The following is a 23,479-nucleotide window of genomic DNA, read 5'->3' as shown; positions in this document are numbered from 1 at the left end:
ATTGTGGGGTGCTCCAAGGACTCCCTGTTACATTACAGACTGGTTATACTTCTCTAGAGTCAAGACCTTTCCACCATCCGTGGAAAAGTCCCCACTGGTACAGGCGCTTTGCTGGATCGTGGTGGTTGCTGTATTACACACCCTGCCCTTGCAAGCTGGAAGCCATAGCATGGATGTATGCTGCCATCTTGTGGCAATGTTGCAGCATGGCAAGAGATGGAAAAACAGATGGTGTTTGCGGCATCCAAGGAAAGAATGCAAAAAGGCTGTCTCCTTTTCTGCTTCACCTCCCCACCACCAAGCACCCATCCAATGCCTCACTTGGTGTCAAAGTCTAATGGAAAAACTGCAGCAGCATGCTGCCTGCTTTCTGCAGTCCCACCCTTTCCTCTTCCCTGCCACAGCCAGCAACTAACTTGCTTTAGCAGCAAGATCTCAGAGCTGAGATTCATACGGACACCTGCTTTCAGATTCTATTTTCTTTGCTAATGCTGAAAACAGAGGTCGGATTCTGGTGCCTGGGAGGGTGGGGAACCTGTAGCTCTTCAGGCATTGATTAACTACAACTCCCATCTGTTGAATATCTGCCTGTCCGGTACATTTCCTCTGCGCAAAACCTCTGTGCAAAGCCTCTGTGGGAAACCTCTTCAGGCAGTAGCAGAGCTGAGCAGTGGTAGGAAATTCCACACCGTCATCCCTCACCGCTGGCCACACCGGGCAAGCAGCTGAACACAACAACATCTGGAGGGTCTCATGTTTATAATTGCATTGAGATTCCACATTTCCTCCAATGAGCTGAAAGTGGCAACCACAGCTGCCCCCCCCCAATATTAATTTCACAACAACCCTGTGAGGTAGGTAAGGACATTGTTGATTGGCTTCTTGGCCAAGTGGGGGATTTGAACCCTGACTTCTGAGGCTGCAGGCCCACAATCTAACCAATATACCATGCTGGCTCTCACTATACACAGTAGGGAGTGATCAAAAGCTAACTTGAAAGGATTAGGGCTGTGGGATAAGGAATGGTCCAATATCTTTTGCTGCTTGTGGTAAAGGACAAGATGGTGCCACCCCTGCCATCCCATATACAGAATCTGACTGGACTGGCAGTTGATGCTGCAATCCTAGTGACTGGATAACATCCTTCAGTTCCCTGGGGGCAGCAGGCTAACGAGAGGGCATAGATTATGCCACATGGCATGCACAGCTCTGTCTTCCAAAGGAATGGTGCTGTGCATATGTCTGTAGGATCAGGTGGAGCACCTGGGGAGAGCACTGTGCCACCAGCAACCACTGTCTGAGGCAGCCCCCACACCCTGCCTAATGTTAGAGCCAGCCCTGTGTGGTTCTATGTTCTCCTTTCCCGCTTGGCCACTTGAGTTCTGTTCCTTCACTTGACTATTGCAGGCTGATAATGAAGGCCCTGATCATCCTAAGGGCATTTCACACCTGATACTAAAAGCACTTTTGATTTGAAGTTCATTTGCCACATTCATGTCCCCTTACAAATATTGTCAGTGAGACACAGAGTATGCCAAAGACATGCCTTTAAAACTGAACTCACAGTCCAGCACACTCTTAACAGCCTATGCCATGGGTAGGCAAACTAAGGCCCGGGGCCGGATCAGACCCAATCGCCTTCTCAATCCGGCCCGCTGACAGTCCGGGAATCAGCATGATTTTACATGAGTAGAATGTGCCCTTTTATTTAAACTGCATCTCTGGGTTATTTGTGGGGCATAGGAATTTGTTCATTTCCCCCAAAAAAATATATTCTGGTCCCCCACAAGGTCTGAGGGACAGTGGACCGGCTCCCTGCTGAAAAAGTTTGCTGACTCCTGGCCCTCTACAGTTGTATGTTGAAACAGGATTGTCCCTTGGAGCCAACCTGGCTGAGATTTCTGTTCAGCTCCTCACCCCAGCATCCTCAAACACCCCACCCCCACCCCTTGCTTTGGTTGACAAGGTACCTGCAGTCCCATGTTGACCTTCAGCACCGGTGCCTCGTCATTGCTTGGGAGAATGTCAATGTAGACCGTCCTGGGTTGGCTCTCTTGGTTGTGCTTGGAGATGTTGGCGACCACTGTGAATCTGTCAACCAACGACTCACTGCCATCATGCATGTATTGAACAAGCTGATGCTCCACCTGAATGCAAAGAAGACACAGACATTTTTCTGCAACAGGTCCCAGATTCTATTCCCAGTATCATAGAATCAAAGAATTGTAGAGTTGCATGGTACCCCAAGGGTCACCTAGTGCAACCCCCTGCAATGCAGGAATTGCTGCTGAAGAATCCCTGAGGGATGGCCATCTGACCTGTGTTTAAGACCCCACTGCTTTCTGAGAGGGGCCCTTTTGCTATCAAAGAGCTCTTACCGACAGAAAGTTCTTCCTGGTGTTTAGTTGGAATCTCCATTCTTGTAACTTGAAGCCATTGGTTTGGGTGTCTCCAGGGCAGACTGGAAAAGACCTTTGGCTGAAATCCTGGAGAGCCATGGCTGGCTAGTGTGGGTCAGGGGAGGACAGAAGAGCCACAGCTCAGTGGCATAGGACCTGCTTGGAATGCAGAAGGTCTGAGCCAGGACTTCCCTTTTGCCACTCTTTTTCTAGGAACACATCCGTGCTTAAAAACTCAGTGTCCAAGCTTTTTGTTTTCCTAAGCCCCAGAGCTCTAGACTTCAGGAGGAATAGAGGGACAGGGATTTTTTATACCTCATTAGCTAACAATAGCAAAAACAAAAAAGCGTTCCTCCCTACGTTAGGTCACTAAAAGTTATGGGGGGGGGGGACCAGGAGTGGCTATTTGCTTGAAGGGATTGTGAATTCAGTTTTGGTACTGATCAAAATTCCTGAGCTTTTCAGAGCCAGCCTGTTCTCTAATTCTTAGCCTAGGTCCATGCTTCTGAGCCACTATTTTCTACCATGCTCTGGCTTGTGGATCACAGGTTTCTTGTGCTTAGGGGACCCCCACCCCACTTTCAAAGTCCTAGTCAGGAGCTAAGCCAGGAGGTTTATGGAGTCCCCCATAAGTCTGGAGGGTTTTTGTTTGGCTTGCTGAGCTACAAGTTGTGCAGGCTTGGATTAGATGGAAGGATTTATGGAGCAGAAGGTGAGGACACCACACAAAACAAAACCCCTTCCTCAATTTCCAGATTGTGTTTTGGAGCTAGAACTTGAGAGAGCACCAGTCAATAATGTGCCCCCCCATGCAATAATAATAATAATAATAATAATAATAATAATAATAATAATAATAATAATTTTATTACGGCCGTAGGCCCATACAGATAAAAAACAAGACATAAATAACAGCTTGTGCACGTGGGAAAAAAACAGCCGCTAAAACACTACTATAACAATAAAATACTATGAGATGGAATGGCATACTACGCCTTAATTAGCTTGTGGTGGTCCTTGGCAATGCTTTTGGGTAAGGACAGCGACCAGGAACCTAGCCACTTTCAGGGTCGTATGGGTATCCTTATCCTGCAAGATTTGGGCAAGGTGGAATTTTGGTGGGGTACCCTCTAGTTTCTGTATGATTGATCCCAACAAATTTGCCCGTGGCACCTTGAATAAGGGGCAAGTGAACATAATGTGCTGAAGCGACTCCGGTGTCTCCTTATCACATTCGCACATGGCGGAGGCTTGGCCCTTTGAGAATCTATGTCTCAGGACATTGGAGCGAAAAACGTTAAACCTCGCTTTGGTGAAGGCCAGCCTATGGGCAACAGTCGAAAGGGAGGAGAGGTATGATGGAACGCAGTAAGTTAAAGTGATACCAATGTTCTGGGGCGAACAAACACCTCCCCCCAGCGTATAATTTCGCTGTAAATCGATGTCATCCAGTCTTTGGCGGATCAGTCTTTGAGCAGTGGTTTGATCTAGTTTTAGGGAATCTAAAGGAGAGATTGCATAACTCAGGAGTTTGGCATGAATTCTACTAGTCCAAAGGCTGGAGAATTCATCTCGCCATAAGCATTGGACAAGGTAATGGTCTGGTAATCTATGCCACAATGATAACCAATAATTGAAGACTTGCTTCGGATGCGATCTTCAGTTCTAGTCGCATGGCAGCGTTGCTTACGCACAGGGGGAGCATTAGGAGCCGACGTAGGAATTGGTTTTGCAGAGTCTCAAGAGGAGCAAGGTCTGTCATCACGGCCCAGAGCGGGGCAGCATAAGCAAGCACGGTAACCACTTTTGCCTTGAACACCTTTAGGGCCGAGGGAACATGCAAAGCTCCATCCGAAAAGAAAAATCGGAGGAGCGCATATGAGAGAGTTTTGGCCTTGTTAAGTAGGTGTTGAATTTGTGCTTTCCACCCCAAGTTGTATTGAAAAATAACTCCTAGGTATTGAAATTTTAGGACTTGCTCTATTTTTGCTCCACCAAGCTTCCATTCGTATAATCTCCGACTTCTGGCGAAAATCAGAATCTTAGATTTGACATGGTTGATGGTTAATTGGTTGAGTTGACAATACGTGGCAAAGATCTTCAGAGCTCTGGTTAGTCCAACACGTGTATAAGATAGAATTACCGCGTCGTCCGCATATAAAAGGAGTGGACAGCGGTAATCCGCTAGTCTAGGCGCATGTGTACTTGGAGATGAGTTGACTAGGGGTGCTCGCATGTCGCTGATGAATAGATTGAATAGGCAGGGAGCCAATATACATCCTTGGCGCACTCCCTTGTTTATTGGTATCGAATTTGTGAGGTCACCCGCAGGAGTAAGTCTCACTCTGGCAAGAGTACCTTCGTGGAGCTGACTTATAAGCCATAAGAGTCTTCTATTGATGCCCTGTTTCGCTAGTTTCTCCCAAAGAATATTTCTAGGAACGCTGTCAAAGGCTGCCTTTAGATCTAAGAAGGCAGCACACAGGTAGCCCCGGGGAGGGGAGGAATACTTCCGTGCCAGATGGTAAAGAACTATCGCATGATCAGTTGTAGAACGTTTGATTCTGAACCCTGCTTGTTCGTGGCCAATCTGGTTAGTCTCATCTACCCATCGCAATAGTTTCATCAGCAAAAAGCTGGCATAAATTTTCCCTATGATCGAAAGGAGGCTGATGTTACGGTAATTTTCCGGCTCCATTGGAGAACCTTTTTTATGGATTGGTACTATAATGGCCTCCTTCCATATTTTATGGATGAGACCAGAAGCGTTGATTGCGTCGAAGGTTTTGGCCAAGATACCAGCCCACCAATTTGGGTGTAGTTTGATGGCTTCAGCAGGGATCAGGTCGGGCCCTGGGGCTTTGCCCGATTTCAGCTGGGCTATTAGCTTGGCTATTTCATCAGGATCGGTGGGAGGCCAAATAGGTAGGTGGGAAAACAGATGCATCAGATGGTCGGAGGGAGCATCTGCCTGTGAGAAACATTTCTTCAGGAACAATTCCCATGTCGGTGCAGAGATGACTGCCCTTGGGTATTTCCTCACCCTTCTGTTAATCAGAGACCAGAATTCCCTGGATCTATGTGGTTTTGAAGCAGTAATCAAGGCCTGCCATCGATTATGTTGCCACTCACGTTTGGCAATTTTCTGCGTGCGTTTGTAAACTTGCTTGGCTTGTGCATAGCTAGCTGGCAGAGTAGATGCATCGGAGGTCTTATATACATTATATATAGCATGAAGGCGCTGTCTTGCTTGTTTGCACTGAGAGTTATACCAGGGGGCACCGTAAGTATACTCGTTTCGATTTAATATTTTGGGTGGTAACCTGAAGAAGGACGTAAGATCAGTCGTATGATGGTGGAAGCGTTTCAACACTATGCTATACTCGTCTGAGGCAGAGCCTATGTAGGGATGGGGCCCGAGGATTTCTTTTTGAAAGAATTCCTGATACTTTTGAGCCTGGGTCTCCGACCATTTGATTCCTCTTACTTGGAGAGAGGATTCGTTGGTTACCATCTGGGTAGCATGTCTATAGGCCTCCGACTGCCAGTTCAGGGAAAGCTTGGCTACAAGGGGAAGATGATCACTAGATTGTACATTCTCGATCTTAAAGGTGGAAATACACTTAAGTAGATCACTGGAGACCAGCAGGTAATCGAGGACGCTGTTTGATTTAACACTCAGGTGAGTGAAATCCCCTGGAATATCAGGGAGGCATGTGCCATTTAGGGGGACCAGATTTAAACGGATGGCCATTTGGTAGAGGAGTACTCCAGCCTCATTAACTCGTTGGTCTTTAGAAGTTCTCCTCATGATATGTTCCAGATCATAATTATCAAGGTTTGGGGTAACCCACCATTTGGCTTTGGTCAGCGAGTCCCAATTTGCTGCTGTGCGGGCATTAAAATCGCCACCTAATATGGCCGGGGTGTTAGGAAACTTAACATAGCATGAGAGCAAATGCTCTTCTAGCGAGCCCCATTTAGAGCCCAGTTCGGAGGAAGAACCCCCGGGTGGCAAGTAAACATTTGTAACTAGAAGTGAGATCTTTTCCCCCGCAATCAGCCCGGTAAGGGCGTAAGGAGGCAAGGCCTGTACTAGAGTAAATTTAGAATGTAAATTGAGGGAGATGCCTATTATTAGGCCCCCTTTAGGGCGGCCTCCTTTCAGGGAGGGGCAGGCAGGGAGTTCTAGAAGCTCAAAGCCATTTAGATCAATTCTCTCTGCTTCCCACGATTCTTGGAACAAGATGATATGAAACAGGTTAATATACTCCAAGAATTCTGGGTCAAGTTTTTCCCCCCTCCAGCCCGCAATGTTCCAGCTGAGGACTGATAGGGGGGAGTTCCTGTTGTAACCAATTCACTGTCATTTCAGGGAGAGATTTGAGTCCTTTGGAGGCAAGGCAGACCCCACGAAAAAGTCAGTTATTTTACTTTGCATGGCAGGCACCTGCTGAAGGTACCTAGTCTTGAAGTTGGTAGTGAGGTATTCTGACTGGGGCGCCAAAACGGGTCTCCCACTGGCTAACCCAAGGGCGGACACTTCAGTGGGAAACTCCACAGGATTTGCTGAGACTGCCCCACCGCAAGGTCTAAAGGTCACCGATGAAACCATTTGGTTTATATGTCCGGCCGGGTCTTCAATCAAATCCGGGCCATTTTTTGATGTAGGTGGAACACACCCCTGACCTGATGCTGGCAAAGGTACAGGGGATGTTCGGCGTACTGGTACCGTTTGTATGTCGGGTCTATGCCGCTCAGGGGAGTATGAGGACTCCAGTTCCGACATTGATGGGTTAGATGGTAAGGAATTGTTTTGGTGGAAGGAACTCTGAGTTACACTCCTCAGCGGGGGACTCTTGGAGGGCGAGTCAAAATTTATCAAGAGTTGGGATGAGGGGCCAACTTGAGAGGCAAAACCTGGGTCTGCCAAGCGTCGGTGGGTTTTGCCCACAAGTGGGGGAGGCATGGGTTTAGGATCTGGACTAAGATATGGAAGACTTCCTGCTTCCTTAAACCACGACTCCGAAAAGCTGGCAGAGTTATCCTGAGAAGTGGGCAGGACTTTTCCGTTCTTCTGGACATGTATGAGCTGATGATTAAGTACTTCTAGTCTATCAATTATTTCTTGTTGTTCTCTCGGTGGAAGGTCGCCAAAGGTGGCTAAAAGCTCTCTTTCCTCCGGCGGGGTCAGAGAATTACTTGCGCCAGGGGGTTTCTTTAGAGCTCGTGGGGACGTAGGGTAAGTCCAGTTTCGGTACGGATGGATATCCTCCGGGAGAGGAGGCTCGATGTCCCGAGGTACTCCCGACCTCTCCGACAGAGTCCACTCCGAACCGTGACCGGCAAGTAGGAGGGGGTGGATCATGCTATCCATAAAAACTCTTGTTGGGATGATATCGTACCTAGCCAAGAGTGATTTTTGCCTGATGATAGCTGAAGGGATCCTTGGAGAGTAAAACGCAAGCATCACTTTCTGTTGCCTGAGGTGCTGGTTCAAAGGTAATACTGCAATGAGATCGCATTGTGAGATTTCTATGTTTAGGAGATTGCTTAGGTGCTTTTTAACCCCACTCAGAGTAAGCCACCTTGGTGACCCTGCCCCGATGTTTAGGCAGATTTTCTTAGGTTGCAGGGACAATGCTTGATGTTTCAGTGCAGGATTTGGTTTATATTTAGGGATCACACTTCTTTTTTTGGTAGAAGGCAGGGACCTCTGGCACTTCAATTCCCCCGTATCTACAGTTGGTTTAAACTTTGACCAGAAGTTATCAATTTTCTGTTCGAGGTTACATAACTGGGAGGCTAGCACATCAATCTACTTGAATATGCAATTAAGGGTTCTGACCACAAGATGGAGATGTTCATGTTGTTCTTGTCTTGCGCAGTCCTCAGTTCCAGCGTCCTGCACCACCCTCAATGGGACACTCCCTCTTCCTCCAAGCTTGCCGTCCGCAGTTTTAGTCTGAGGTAAAAATAATTCCTCTGGTGTTGACGTTATTTCTGGAGACATTAGAGGGTAGAAACGGTTCTGAGTTTTCACCCTATAGCAGTGTTCAATGGGGTCACTCCGTTTGTCAGACAAGGGGGGGTCGATTTTTAATTGTTTGGCTCTTGGGGAGGGCAGAGCCTCGTCACAATCCCTTAGGCGTTTGCCTTGGCCCATCGTTATGAGTCTTTTAAAATAGCAGTGCTTAAAAGATAATAAAAATTAGTAGAAATAGAAATACAACTGGATGTGAGCTGGCGGAAAACCAGTAAGTCGAAGGCTGCTTCCAAGGCTGCCGGAGAATACAATTATCTGCTCATTAAAGCTGATTTACGATGCAGGCTTTACAGTTATTAACAATGTGAACTCCTGGCATGGGCTCCAACACCCTGATACAATCTTCAGCAAAAACTTGAAAGGCTGGGAGCCACAACACAGATTTTAGGGAGGATTCGAAATGAACTCCGGCAAATCATAGAATCATAGAATCGTAGAGTTGGAAGAGACCACAAGGGCCATCGAGTCCAACCCCCTGCCAAGCAGGAAACACCATCAGAGCACTCCTGACATATGGTTGTCAAGCCTCTGCTTAAAGACCTCCAAAGTAGGAGACTCCACCACAGTCCTTGGCAGCAAATTCCACTGTCGAACAGCTCTTACTGTCAGGAAGTTCTTCCTAATGTTTAGGTGGAATCTTCTTTCTTGTAGTTTGGATCCATTGCTCCGTGTCCGCTTCTCTGGAGCAGCAGAAAACAACCTATCATCCTCCTCTATGTGACATCCTTTTATATATTTGAACATGGCTATCATATCACCCCTTAACCTCCTCTTCTCCAGGCTAAACATGCCCAGCTCCCTTAGCCGTTCCTCATAAGGCATCGTTTCCAGGCCTTTGACCATTTTGGTTGCCCTCCTCTGGACACGTTCCAGTTTGTCAGTGTCCTTCTTGAATTGTGGTGCCCAGAACTGGACACAGTACTCCAGGTGAGGTCTGACCAGAGTAGAATACAGTGGCACTATTACTTCCCTTGATCTAGATGCTATACTCCTATTGATGCAGCCAAGAATTGCATTGGCTTTTTTAGCTGCCGCGTCACACTGTTGGCTCATGTCAAGTTTGTGGTCAACCAAGACTCCTAGATCCTTATCACATGTACTGCTCTCAAGCCAGGTGTCACCCATCTTGTATTTGTGCCTCTCATTTTTTTTGCCCAAGTGCAATACTTTACATTTCTCCCTGTTAAAATTCATCTTGTTTGTTTTGGCCCAGTTCTCTAATCTGTCAAGGTCGTTTTGAAGTGTGATCCTGTCCTCTGGGGTGTTAGCCACCCCTCCCAGTTTGGTGTCATCTGCAAATTTGATCAGGATGCCCTTGAGTCCATCATCCAAGTCGTTGATAAAGATGTTGAATAAGACCGGGCCCAAGACAGAACCCTGTGGCACCCCACTAGTCACTCTTCTCCAGGATGAAGAGGAACCATTGATGAGCACCCTTTGGGTTCGGTCAGTCAGCCAGTTACAAATCCACTGAGTGGTAGCATAGTCAAGACCGCATTTTACCAGCTTCTTTACAAGAATATCATGGGGCACCTTGTCAAATGCCTTGCTGAAATCAAGGTAGGCTACATCCACTGCGTTCCCTTCATCTACCAGGCTTGTAATTCTGTCAAAAAACGAGATCAGGTTAGTCTGACATGACTTATTTTTCAGAAATCCATGCTGACTATTGGTGATCACAGCATTCCTTTCTAGGTGCTCACAGACTGTTTTCTTAATGATCTGCTCCAGAATCTTCCCTGCTAGTGATGTCAGACTGACTGGGCGGTAATTATTTGGGTCCTCTCTTTTCCCCTTTTTGAAAATAGGGACAACATTTGCCCTCCTCCAGTCTGCCGGGACTTCGCCTGTTCTCCAGGAATTCTCAAAGATGACTGCCAGTGGTTCTGAGATCACATCTGCCAGTTCTTTTAATACTCTTGGATGCAGTTCATCTGGCCCTGGAGACTTGAAAACATCTAGACTAGCCAAATATTCTTGTACTATCTCCTTAGTTATTCTGGGCTGTGTTTGCTTTGCTGAATCATTTGCTCCAAATTCTTCAGGTCTGGCATTGTTTTCTTTATCGGAGAAGACTGAGGCAAAGAAGGCATTGAGGAGTTCAGCCCTTTCTGTGTCCCCTGTTTGCATTTCACCATCTTCTCCTCTGAGTGACCCCACTGTTTCTTTGTTCTTCCTTTTGCTACGAACATACCCATAAAAGCCTTTTTTGTTGCTTTTAACCTCTCTAGCAAGCCTGAGTTCATTCTGTGCTTTAGCTTTTCTGACTTTGTGTCTACACGTGCTGGCTATTTGTTTGAATTCCTCTTTGGTGGTTTCCCCCCTTTTCCATTTTTTGTACACATCCTTTTTTAATCTTAATTCAGTTAAAAGTTCTTTAGATAGCCACCCTGGCTTCTTTAGGCACCTTCCATGTTTCCGTCTCATTGGTATTGCCTGATGTTGTGCTTTTACTATCTCCCTCTTAACAAACTCCCAGCCATCATGAACTCCCTTTCCTTTTAGTATCGCTGTCCATGGGATCTCACCCAGCACTTCCCTAAGTTTTATGAAGTCGGCTTTCTTAAAGTCAAGAAATTGAGTCCTAGTATGCTTGGCTGCTCCTTTCCGCTGTATAGTAAACTTCAGAAGAGCATGATCACTCGCGCCTAATGATCCTTCCACATCTACCCCACTAACCAGGTCATCAACATTGGTTAGGACCAGATCTAAAATGGCTGTTCCTCTTGTTGCTTCTCCCACTTTCTGGACAATGAAGTTGTCTGCAAGGCCAGTGAGGAATCTGTTTGACCTTATGCTCTTGGCTGAGTTTGACGTCCAACAAATATCCGGGTAATTGAAGTCCCCCATTACTACTATCTCCCTTCCTTTTGCATGCTTGGCCATCTGTTCCAGGAAGGCATCATCTATGTCCTCCGTTTGGCTTGGGGATCTATAGTAAACTCCCACAATGAGGTCTCTGTTATTCTTCTCTCCCTTAATTTTGACCCAAATGCTCTCACTTTGGCTTTGAGGTTCTAAATCTTGGATCTCATCACAGGTATACACATCCCTGACATATAACGCCACTCCTCCTCCTTTCTTGTCTGGTCTTTTTCTCTGAAATAAATTGTATCCCCCCATTATTACATTCCAATCGTGGGACTTATCCCACCAGGTTTCAGTGATGCCTATTATGTCATATTTAGTTTGCTGTACCAAGAGCTCAAGCTCATCTTGTTTATTTCCCATGCTTTGCGCATTAGTGTACAGACATTGAAGTCCATTAATCATTCCCCCGTGTCTCTTATTTAAGGATTTTTTCCTCCCACCACTAGGTCCATTTGGTCTATGACATTTGGTTGATCATCTTCATTAATTGATAGACTCCTACCTTCAGGAGCACTGTCTCCCTCCCCCACATTAGTCAGTTTAAAGCCCTCCTGATGAGGTTTCTGAGATTTTTGGCAAAAACATTTCTCCCAACCGTTGTGAGGTGCAGCCCATCACTTGCCAGAAGTCCATCTTCAAGAAACTGCAGTCCGTGATCTAAGAATTCAAGCCGTTCCTGTTTACACCATTTGCGAAGCCAGCTGTTCACTTCCACTATTTTCCCCTCTCTCCCTGGGCCACATCGTTCAACTGGGAGGACAGACGAGATGACAATTTGTGCATTTAGTTGCTTCAATTTCCTGCCGAGAGCCTCATAGTCTCTTTTGATCTTCTGGAGGCTATTGCTTGCAGTGTCATTGGTTCCCACATGAACCAAGAGGAAGGGGTATTTGTCAGTGGGTTTTATGATTCCTTGCAGTCGTTCAGTTACATCTTGGATCTTAGCCCCGGGGAGACAGCACACTTCCCGAGACATCTTGTCAGGCCCACAGATCACTGCTTCTGTTCCCCTCAGTAGGGAATCCCCTATCACCACTACACGCCTCCTCTTGGGTTTGGTCGGGGTTCTTCCGTGAGCTGTCCGTTCCAAGGTCGCCTGCACATTCCCTGAGGACTGACTTTGCTGCTCCTCTTCATATACCTGATCGACTGTAATGAGGGAGAGATCCTCAAATGGAGTCTGCTCTTCATCTTCCATGCTAGGGGAGAGGACCTCAAAGCGATTGTGTATTTCTAAACAATCAGAGTGAACCCTGGGCCTCCTACTTCTTTGAGTCACGTTTCTCCATATATCTGGCTCCTGTGTTGGTGAACTAGCCTCCTTCTCAGGGGAGTCCCCTGTCTCCTCCTTGGTGGGGACAGTGTGCTCTGTTGCTTCCAAGAAGAGCTCCAGCTCTCTAATTCTTTGGAGCATAGCTACACGTTCCTCCAGTTGCTGGACTTTGTCTTTTAAAAGGGCAATCAACATGCAATTGCTGCAGGTAAAGCTGCCTGCAACCTTTGGCAAAATGGCAAACATTGCGCAGGAATCTCAGGCGACTGCAGCTGTTCCCTCCCCTTCCATCTTGAGATCGTGTCGTTGGGGGTGGTTACAGAGGTCCTCCATCATAAAAAGCTTGAAGACAGGACAAATAACTTCCCCCACAAAAAAAAACAACACCTAGGTCTCCCCAACAAACGTTTGAGACTAGCTCCCCTAAATCTAAAAGATGGGTATAACTGCGCGCGCCGCTAGGCGCGCGCCGCTGCCCTGCAAACTCTGATAAGCTCCTCCCACAGCTAATCCCCTGCCTCAACAGAAACCCTGCCCCCTCTGACCTTTACACAGGGAAAACAGCTAATCAGCCACAAAGAAACACACACACAAGAAAACCCTTTTTGCTTCTTCTTCAACTGCTGCCCTGAAAACAATGATAAGCTCCTCCCACAGCTAATCCCCTGCCTCAACAGAAACCCTGCCCCCTCTGACCTTTACACAGGGAAAACAGCTAATCAGCCACAAAGAAACACACACACACACAAGAAAACCCTTTTTGCTTCTTCTTCAACTACTGCCCTGAAAACAATGATAAGCTCCTCCCCCTCTTACCTCGTCGCCATCTTGGAAAGTCTCCTCCCCCCCCCATGCAAGATTAGGGGAAAGGCTGGAGCTCAGTGTTAAGCACATGTGTTATATGCAGAAGGTCCCAGTTTCAATCCCTGGCATCTCCAGGTAGGGCCCCCTGCCTGTAACCCTGAAGAGCAGCTGCCAGTCAGTGTAGACAATACTACACTGGATCAATAGCTTGGCTCAGGCCCCATTTGCACTATACATTCAAAGCACCACAACGCCACTTCAAACAGCCATGGCTCCCCTCACAGAATCCTGGGAACTGTAACTTGTTAATCGTGCTGAGAGTTGTTGGGAGAGCACTATTCACCTCAGAGAGCTACAATTCCCAGAGTTCCGTGGGAGGAAAAGGGACTGATAGTTAAGCCACTCTAGGAATTGTAGCACTGGAAGGTGGACAGGAGCCTCCTAACAATTCTCATTGCCCTTCACAAGCTGTAGCTTGGGCTCTTTGGGGAAGCCATGGCTGTTTAAAGTGGTAAAATACAGCTTTAAATATCTAGTGCAGATGGAATTGCAGCACAAGCAGCTTTCTATGTTCCTAGAGCTGGCACAATGTAGTGTTTATGCCTGCAATCCTGTCCACAGCTTCCTGGCAGTGAGCCCTACAGAACGCAAATGGACTTACTTTTGAGCAGAAATGTAGATGATTGCCCTGTAAAAAACTATGCATTTCTATGGAATATATGTAGCATTGGGGCTTTCTTCTGAGTAAACTCTGAAGCATCGCACCCATGCATTGCCAGAAACACCAACAGGACTTCAGGTCAATGGTAGATGTTGCTGCCTTCTTACCTCAGACCAAGAAAATGCACTTAGGCTGCCCTCTTCGGGTCTCTCCACCTTCTGGAAAATGCCATGTTCTGGCGGTTCAACGATGACAAACTCCACCTTAAGAGCCGTGAAGTAAGTGCTGGGGATATTCAGGATGTCCATGGAGAGCACCTGGGAGCTCCCTTCAGTCACTGTCATGTTGTGCACCTCCAGTGGGAAAGAAATAGGAACAATCTCCAGGTCCACCACAACCCCTGCCAGGGCATCCACCCCGTTGGCTGTGATGTCAACGGTGAACTGGTCACCCTGTATCTCAGGGCTGGAATGGAGGTAGAGAACTTTGCCTTCATTGATGTCCTCCTGGGTGAAGGTCTGAATGGGATCCAAGCTGGGAGGCTCGTCCGAGGTGGGGCCATGAGATAAGGCCACCAGGAATCCTGAAAGTGGGGAGATGGTGACAGTGTAGATGATCTCTTGGGGAGGGATCTCTTCATGTTCAACCTGTAAGATGGATGACGGTGGAAAGAAAATGTGGTCAACAGTCCTCCCAATCAGGAATGCGAATACCAAACCATCACTTGTGGTCCAGTTGCTGTAGTTGACTGATGCATCCTATAGGATGGGGGTCACCAACCTTTTGGGGCTCATGGGCCCATTTGCAAACTGGATAAACTATCATGGGCACCATGCTCACCCCTCCCACGTAATTAGGGTTATAATAAGTCTTTACACCTCCCCTATCCAAACTTAATGGGGGTGATTGGGGGCTCTTTTTAGCATCTTAAGCTTGTGTAATGGAAGTTGTGTTATGGTTTTAAGTAGAGAGCCAATGTGGTACAGTAATTAGAGTGTTGGACCAAGACCTGGGAGACCAGGATTCAAATTTCCACTCGGCCATGAAACTCACAGAGTGACTTTAAGGCCAGTCTGCATCTCTTAGCCTAAAGTACCTCTCAGGGTTGTTGTGGAGATTGAAGAGGAGGGGGAGAACCATGTATGCCACATCAAGCTCCTTGGAGAAAAAGGTGAGTAAAATAAAAAGGAGTAAGTTGCATTAAGCTTTTACCTTTGGTTTTGTTTAAACACCACAGTATTTGATTGATGGCTTGTTTTATTGATTGTCCTGCAAATTACCTTTTGACCACCTATGGTGAATAGTGGTCTGTTAGGGCTGGAAATAGAGTACATAGGATGACTGCCTATTTTTTAAATATAATTTAAAAAGGACAACATAATTAATCTGCAGAATAAATATACACCTCCTGCTTTGCAACTCCAAGAACAGCCCTCATAGTCTCCCAAACTCAAGGACAGAGAACTAGGGACAGCATAGGTAAAGGTAAAGGACCCCTGACAGTTAAGTCCAGTTGCGAACGACTCTGGGCTCATCTCGCTTTACTGGCTGAGGGAGCCGGTGTGTGTCCACAGACAGTTTTTCTAGGTCATGTGGCCAGCATGACTAAGCCGCTTCTGGCGAAACCAGAGCAGCACACGGAAATGCCGTTTACCTTCCCGCCAGAGCAGTACCTATTTATTTATTTGCACTTTGATGTGCTTTCAAACTCCTAGGTTGGCAGGAGCTGGGACCGAGCAACGGGAGCTTACCCTGTCATGGGGATTTGAACCACCGACCTTCTGATTGGCAAGCCCTAGGCTGAGTGGTTTAGACCAACTTACTAGCAAATAGTCATTCTTGATCTCCACGGCTTCCCCTTGGAGAATCTTTATTCTCTCATGGTGAACAAGGTTTAGTGGGCTAGGATGGGGGTCCAGGACTATCACAATCTTCAGCACTGCGTCAACAGCCACCTGGTTTGCTTCGACAGAAAAGTGGATCTTGTCCTGGGAATTCCTGCTCCCATTGTGCTGGTAAAGAACCTCTCCTGCCAGCAGGTCCCTCTGGGTGAAAGAGGACACTTGCTGCCCACCTCGAAGCATCATGCCCCATCTGGGTGGGGCTACTATGCGGAAGAGAATGTCTTCATCAGTCCTGACATCCATGTTGGTCTCCAAGCTGAGGATGGAGGAGTCAATGGTCCCTTGGTTGCCTTGGTGGATGACTAAGCCTGTGGAGCTGCTGATTTTGAGGTAAGGGTCTGAAGCCTGCACTTCCAAGAGAGCCGCCACCTGATGCAGGCCATCAGAAACCTGGAACTGGATCCATCCCCTGTCAGCTCCAGAATGGACAAAGAGGATTTTCTTCTTCCTTAGGTCATCCTGAGTGAAACGATAGATTTGCCGGCTTCTGTTCTCGACAGCGATGATGCTACCAAAAAGAATGTCCTTCCTTACTAACACTATCTGGGTATCTGAGAAGCCTGAATCCTTGTCAAAGAAGGCGATATCATCAGTGGTCATCAAGCGCTGCCCATGCCGCACCACATTAAAGACCTTGTTGACCAACTGGAATGGAGGGTGGTTGTTCACAGGCTGAATAGAGACCCTGAAAACGCCTCTCACATCCTCAGCCTCGAAGTCAGAGCTTCCCTCTTCCTGCTTGATGGCCACAAATGGAATGTCGTCTTCCAGGGTCTCTGAATGATCATGCTGGTAAACAAGGCGGCCTTGGAGGATGTCTTCATTGGTGAATTTTGTTATCACCTCCTTGCTGGCCGGCACATGCTCAAGTGTCCTCCAGATCAGCTTCCCATGGGTCGGGCCATCTACTACCTCATACACATAGTTCATGCTGTTCGCACTCTTGACGAATAGGTGGTCCTTGGAGATGACAGCCTGCCCTCCTTCCAAAACAGACAGAAGGACATTGGTCAGGATAGGGGCATCCGGGTCCCCCCCAACCTGTATCCTGTAAGTATATATGGGGGAGTATTGCTCTCCAGCCGTGACACGGAATTGGAAAGTGTCTTCAGTCTCCTTTGAATCTCGGATGGTTGCGCTGTAGCTGAGCTGATGGCTTTGCAAATCATCTTGTGTGAAACCAAAACCTTCAGTCAGCCTTGTGCCACGAAGCTCGAGGTTCCCCTTTCTGGGTGGCTGAATTATGACATAGTGGAAAGGCTCTGAGCTAGAGCTCAGCTCCTCTAAGGCTGCCTCCAAATCAGCAGAGGTGATGTTCCTCTCTTTCTTATTCATCATCTGGAGGGGGATCATGGTCTTCATCCTGATGGTGGCCCTCTTGATCCTAATGAGGAAGGTGTTGTTTCTCAGTGTCTTCTGACCCACTTGGACCACAAACTGTAGCTTCTCAATTGTATCTTCTGCGTGATCATCTTCGTCTGTGCTGAAATATTGGATGCGCCCTTGCTCAACATCCTGCTGATAGAAAGACTCCACCCTCTTCCATTCTCCACCCAGGCTCCCTTGCTTTTGGATCTCACCGTACTGAAGGGGCACAGTCAGGCGATACAAGATGGGCACTTTTTGCTGTATTGCATTGGTCTCTACAGAAAGGTTGGCCAGGGTGATAGGAACCGCACCCCCTTGCGAGACAAAGAGGCCTGTGTTGTTGCGTACCTGGATGTCTGGCTCTACAGCAACCACCCTTAAGGTAGCCACTGGGCTCATCACCATACCATCATTAACTTGGACAATGAGGGTTGATGTGGGCCCATTTTGGTGGACATAGACCACATGACCGGCTTCCAAGTCCCTGCAGGAAAACTCCTCAATTGGGACTCCAGGGTGGAAGTCATATTCTATGTAGCCTTCTTCCATTCTCTTCCCACCAAGCAGTTGGAATCGTAAGCTGTCACAGGGGGTATCATCATCAAGTGCACGGACAATGTCTGGGTTGAGATGCTTGCGCGTGTGCTCCAGAATGACCATGCGATCTCCCTGTGGAAAGACCACTTCAGGGGGATCATTGGCTGGACTTATCTTTATGGGTAGCAGATAGATCTGGCCTTGCTGTAGACACTCTGGGATCCCTTTCCTGGCAGTAACAGTTACCTCCAGCAGCAACTGATCCATTGGTCTCTCAGAGCCGTCATGAACGTACTTCACTTTTCGATTGATGATGTCCAACAGAGTGAATTTCCTTCTGCCTCTGGTCCGGGAGATTCCTAACTCCAGTTGCCCATGCCTTGGGTCCATGTTGATGCTGAAAACCACCTGAGACTGCCTGATGTTAGCGCTGTTCAGGTCAATGGTTGGCTGGGTGTGTCGCCACTCCAGAAAAGCCATACCTCCTTCAGCAACAACCAAAGGACTGACATGCAGCAATTTGGTGAAGTTAGCAAAGACTGGGGGGAGGCTGGCATCAGGGCGACATGGTTCCATAACAGGGCCATGCCAATGGTCAGGAGCAGAACTTGTGGGGGCCTCATCCTGCTCATATGCATCATCATAGTCAGAGTACTGCTCCAGTTTCTTGCAGCCGGCTGTTATGTCCCTTGTGATGAGAGCATCTTGCAAACTCCTCTTCTCCTCATTTATCCTCAGGTCCTCCAGACAGCCCACAAAGGAGGTGTTAGAGAAGCTGTTTCCAGACATAAAACCCAGCCCACGCTCTCTCATTCTCTGGGCAGCCTTCTCATTCAGACCTCCTAGGAAGAGTGGCCCTTGAAGATCGAGGTGACTGTGGATACCCTTGTTGGAGGTCTGTGAGGCATAGTAGTCAACAAGGATCTCAAACTTCCGGACATCCATGAAGACCTTGACGTAGTGTTCCTCCTCATTGCTGAGGTAAACGTTGTTGTGGAGCACCACAACACCATTGCCCTTCTCCACCACCCCTCTCAAGCGCCCGTCAAAGATCTCCAGGTAGAAGAAGTCATTCTCAAGTCCTGACTGATAGATCAGAGGGGCTTGCTTGATGCTTGTGGTTATTACAAACTCAATGGTCCCTTCATTCCTTGCACTCCAGCCGGGGAGCGCAATATAAGAGTTTGGTCCCAGAAAGCCAAGGGGATCATTGGGCCCAGCAGAGAACTCTACACTGCACCCCTCTCGGATGCTGTGGAATCTCTTGGTGCCACTGTTAGAAGCCAGTGCGGACAGGACATCACGATCGTTGAACGTCACCATGTGGAGGCAGCCCCTGAAGGGCACACTCACTCCAATGAGATACGGCAGTTCCAGGCTCCCTGTTCCTCCCACATAGAGGCCATAATTGATGTCCAGCTCCTCCAGGGGTCTTGGAATTTCCACAGAGGTATTGAAAAGGCCATCCACAATCAGGGTCATCCACCCATCGGCCATCAACAGATCAACATCGTGGATGATGAGGTTACTGAGATGTGGTCCTGCTGGGGACTTGAGAGTCAGTTCTTCAGAGCCCAGGTCCATTCTGGCCTACAAAAGGAGAAGGCAAATCAGAATCATTAGAATCATTTGTTCATTAGAACTTTCTGAATGTTCAGTGTGCCTTATGTTTGTTATCTCAGTACAGTAACTCTTTTGACAACTCTGTAAACTAGGCTAGTGTCACAATCTTAATGCTGCAAATTGAGTGAGAGTTTATGCCAGGCCATGTGAGGAATTCATTTGTTTTAAAATTGGCCTTTGTGATCTAAGGAACTTCTTGTGTGGATGCTGGCTGCAGAGGGAACTTCTTTGGCTCAGAACTGGAAGACACTACAGGACTTAAACCTCTCAAGAATATGTGGAATCTGGCCATGGAAAAGAAAGCAACTCACAAATTACCTGTTTCTAAAGGATCAGGAACATTTCTAAGCTGTTTGGTGGGATTCCATTTCCTATGTGTCAAATTAGATACAGTACATAATAATGTTCTTCTCCCACCAAAGTATGAACTCTGGCTTTGTGCTGTTCTCCTGTGTTATGTTTTGTAACCTTGATTATGTTTTTTTTGTTTTGTTTGTAATTTTGATGTTACGTTAATTAAAACCTTTAAAAAGTCCTTCTGCTCTCTATCAAAAGTTTGTTTCAAATGCCTAGTTTCTGAGTCCTCTCCAGTCCAGTCTTTAACTGAGACCCTTTTATGCTTCCAATGACATCATTGCAAGTATGGCAGAGTTCAAATACCTTCCCTCAGAGCCCACCTGCAAGCCTCTGAACACCTGCCACATGCTACCTTCCCATTTACAGTGGTACCTTGGGTTAAGAACTTAATTCGTTCTGAAGGTCTGTTCTTAACCTGAAACTGATCTTAACCTGAAGCACCACTTTAGCTAATGGGGCCTCCTGCTGCCACTGCATGATTTCTGTTCTCATCCTGAAGCAAAGTTCTTAACCCGAGGTACTATTCTGGGTTAGCGGAGTCTGTAACCTGAAGCGTCTGTAACCTGAAGTGTCTGTAACCCGAGGTACCACTGTATTTACCTAGCAGAAGAGACAGCAGGGTAGCCATGCAGGAAGCCTCTCTGTAAGGCTTCCTTACCTTTCCTGGCATGCAGAACAACAGCTTCCCAAGCCACAGGAGCCCTGGGAAATTCTGGGGAGCCTGGGGTTGCCTTTTGAGCTGAGTTGGGAGGCAGAGGAAACCATAAATCTCCTGCAGGAAATTGTGCTTCTGAAGTGAATGACTTTCAGCTATGGATGAAACAAGCCTTCTCTGCCACCAGCTACCCCCTCCTCCTTTTTGAGATCATGGGGTTGTTATTTTTCTGGCTTGAAAATGGAGGATATTGGCAGGAAGGCTGAGAGCACTCCCAGACCATCGCTAGTTTCAGGTGGGATTCAATCACATGCTGGCAAATTCAGGTTTCACAATTATAAGTTGATTGGAAGGTCTTGCCCAACAAAAACCCACTTCCTCAAAAAATTAGACATTCTGGAAAGACTTGGCTTTGATGAAAGGTCATCTAACCTCCCTGGAAAAAACTAGAATGAATGTTCATTAAATAATCAATGCAAACAAATGAGGACGATTGCTCAATAAATGGGGTCATCTGGAAGCACCCCTGGTATCAGGATTGATTGATTTGTTTGATTTCTATGCCACCCTTCCACCCATGAGGAAATGGAGCTGGACACAAAACCCCAGGGAGCTGTGCCTGCTCATAATGGGCAGGAAGTGAGGCTCCCCAAACTGGGGAAATTCATGTTCTGACCAAATCCACTCCCATCGCTAGCAACAGCTGCACAATCATTCAATAAAAACTGTTGTGTGTAAAAGCTGCAGGAGAACATCTCGCTGACCTGTAGAATGCCAGCCCGGAGCTCCAACAGTAGATAGTCCTTCTGTCCTGCAGCCAGGAAGAGGAGTCCATTCTGCTGCCGGGTGTAGAACTGCAGATGAAGCTGGATGGTGCTGCAGGAGCTCGCCAAGGGCATCTCTACATAGCCGTCCCCAAAGAAGGACACTGAAAGAGAGATGTTCTGCCGTCAACTCTCCTGGCCTGCAATCTTCCAATCTTCCTGCACGGCACTATGAACCTGGTGCCATTTCATATATTAATAGGAGAACCACAGGCCTAGCCTGTGACTTTCATGGCCATGTTCTACTGGGAATATGTGAAACATTTGCCATAAAGTATCAGTCTCTATGCTAGACTAGGGGTGGGCAACCTGTTTTCTCTCTTGGGGGTCAGATTCCCTGGGGGGTAATCTGGCAGGATGCCCACATGGGGCCAAAGCTAGTGGGGGCAGGGCCAGAGTCAAAAGTGGGTGAAGCCTCTCTCTCTCTCTCTCTCTCTCTCTCTTTCCAACCCCTTCTGAATGCCGGTTGGTGGAGACCGAAGGAGGGGTGGGTGCTCCATGCTCAGATCCTGCTTGTAATTTTCCCATAGGCAACTGTGAGAAAAGGACGCTGAACTGGATGGGCTATTGGTCTGATCCAGCAGATGCTCTTCTTAATGTTATGATTATGATCATGATTATTTATTAAATTTGTCTACTGCCCTTCATCTGAAGATCTCAGGGCAGTTCACATCAAAAAAAGAAAGAAAAAGAAAGAAAAAACCCGCAAGTACATAATAAAAACAAGAACAAAACTAAACAATAATGGAGGTGCAGGATTCGGAAGTGGCGAGGCGGTCCCATGACTCCTTGCCTGGGAGAAGCGGGAAGGAAAGTGGTCCTCCGCTGCCCACGCCCTCTTTGCGCAGAAAGAGGGGGAGATGCAGACTGGGTGTCAAGAAGCTGCTTTGCTGGGGAAAGTTTAGGAACTGCCCACTCATGGATTCTGCCAGCGATTGAGTTAGCCACGGGAGAGTGGCGCTCCGGACAGATAAAGTTTATTTAGGGACATATTTGCCTGCTTGCTCTCGAGCAACCCCTTGGAAACATCACATTTCCGAACCATCTTCAGAGGCAGCTGTCAGAGCTGCCCAAGGTCCCAGCTCACAAAGGACCAACACCAGTTCGTAGTTATATACAAAAGTCTTTATTGAAGTTCATTTTCACTTTGACAGCCGCAGCGTGCAGCTCTACGTCTGAAACTCTAGACTGCCGAAGCTCCGTCTGAATCTCCTCCCCCCATACACCAGTTTAAGACTCTAGCCTTGCTCCACCTCTTCCTTTGCTCTTTCCTCCTCTGGCTCCGCCTGTCAGCTGGGGTCTCGCCCTTCCTAGACTCTTCTGACGCTGAATCCCCTGAGTCTTCTCCTTGCCTCCGGCGGGCTTTAGGACCTGGTTCCCAATCCGGGCTTTCTGCTGTCCCGCGCGCCTGTACATTTGAACTTGGCGCGCGCGCCCAGCCGGCAACCTTCCTCCTGACCGTTACACTGCTCCTGTCACTGCTTCCCCCTTGGGGGGGGGGCTAGCTGGACCCGACCTCCCTTCCGTTCCCTCACTCTCCGATGGAGGCGTGGTCAGCCCTGACTCATCTTCTCTCCCTGCTGGAGGAGACGCTGGCCCTGCCCCATGGGACTCTTCCCCCCCACTACGCTCTGGTGGGGAAGCTGGTCCTGATTTCCAGCTGCTGCTTTGGGAGTCCCCGCTGGCCCCTTGTTTCTGGTGTGTCCCCCCTGGGACCCCCCTTGCCCTGACCATCGGCGCCTCCTTCTGGGAATCTTCTGATTCGCTGGAGAAGCTCATGGAATCTCTCGGGTCACTGCCATACTCCCCTACGTTCCCCTCCGATTCTTCCCCTTCGCTCTCCATCTCCTCTCTCCCCTCTGCCTCTGTTCCTGAGTCCCTGACAGCAGCCCTATGTATAACGCATTGCAGTAATCTAACCTTGAGGTTACCAGAGCATAGACAACAGTAGTTAGGCTCTCCCTGTCCAGATAGGGGCATAGATGGGCCACCAGCCAAAGCTGCAGGAAGGCACTTGGTGCCACTGAGGCCACCCGAGACTCTAGCAACAGCAACGGATCCAGGAGGACCCCCAAGCTACACAGCCACTCCTTCAGAGTGTGACCTCATCAAGAGCAGGCAGCCTCCCATTCCTCCACTCTTGGGAACTGCTGATTA

The 23,479-nt window shown here is 47.9% G+C and overlaps 1 protein-coding gene across 1 annotated transcript in view; it reads right to left on the bottom strand.

Annotated features, from left to right (window-relative positions):
- CSPG4 (chondroitin sulfate proteoglycan 4) overlaps positions 1-23,479 on the bottom strand; it is a 123,967-nt gene that overhangs the window by 14,742 nt on the left and 85,746 nt on the right. The window contains exons 2-5 of the mRNA XM_081170486.1: positions 21,263-21,426; positions 15,878-19,453; positions 14,222-14,701; positions 1,971-2,147 (exon numbers count right to left, since the gene is read on the bottom strand). Coding sequence (XP_081026612.1) covers positions 1,971-2,147; positions 14,222-14,701; positions 15,878-19,453; positions 21,263-21,426 — 4,397 coding nt within the window. The remainder of the gene's footprint in view (positions 1-1,970; positions 2,148-14,221; positions 14,702-15,877; positions 19,454-21,262; positions 21,427-23,479) is intronic.

The sequence above is a fragment of the Podarcis bocagei genome (assembly GCF_964188305.1).
Source record: "Podarcis bocagei genome assembly, chromosome: 14".
In the NCBI taxonomy this organism is placed as follows: domain Eukaryota; kingdom Metazoa; phylum Chordata; class Lepidosauria; order Squamata; family Lacertidae; genus Podarcis; species Podarcis bocagei.
This window is presented reverse-complemented; position numbering and strand designations above follow the sequence as displayed.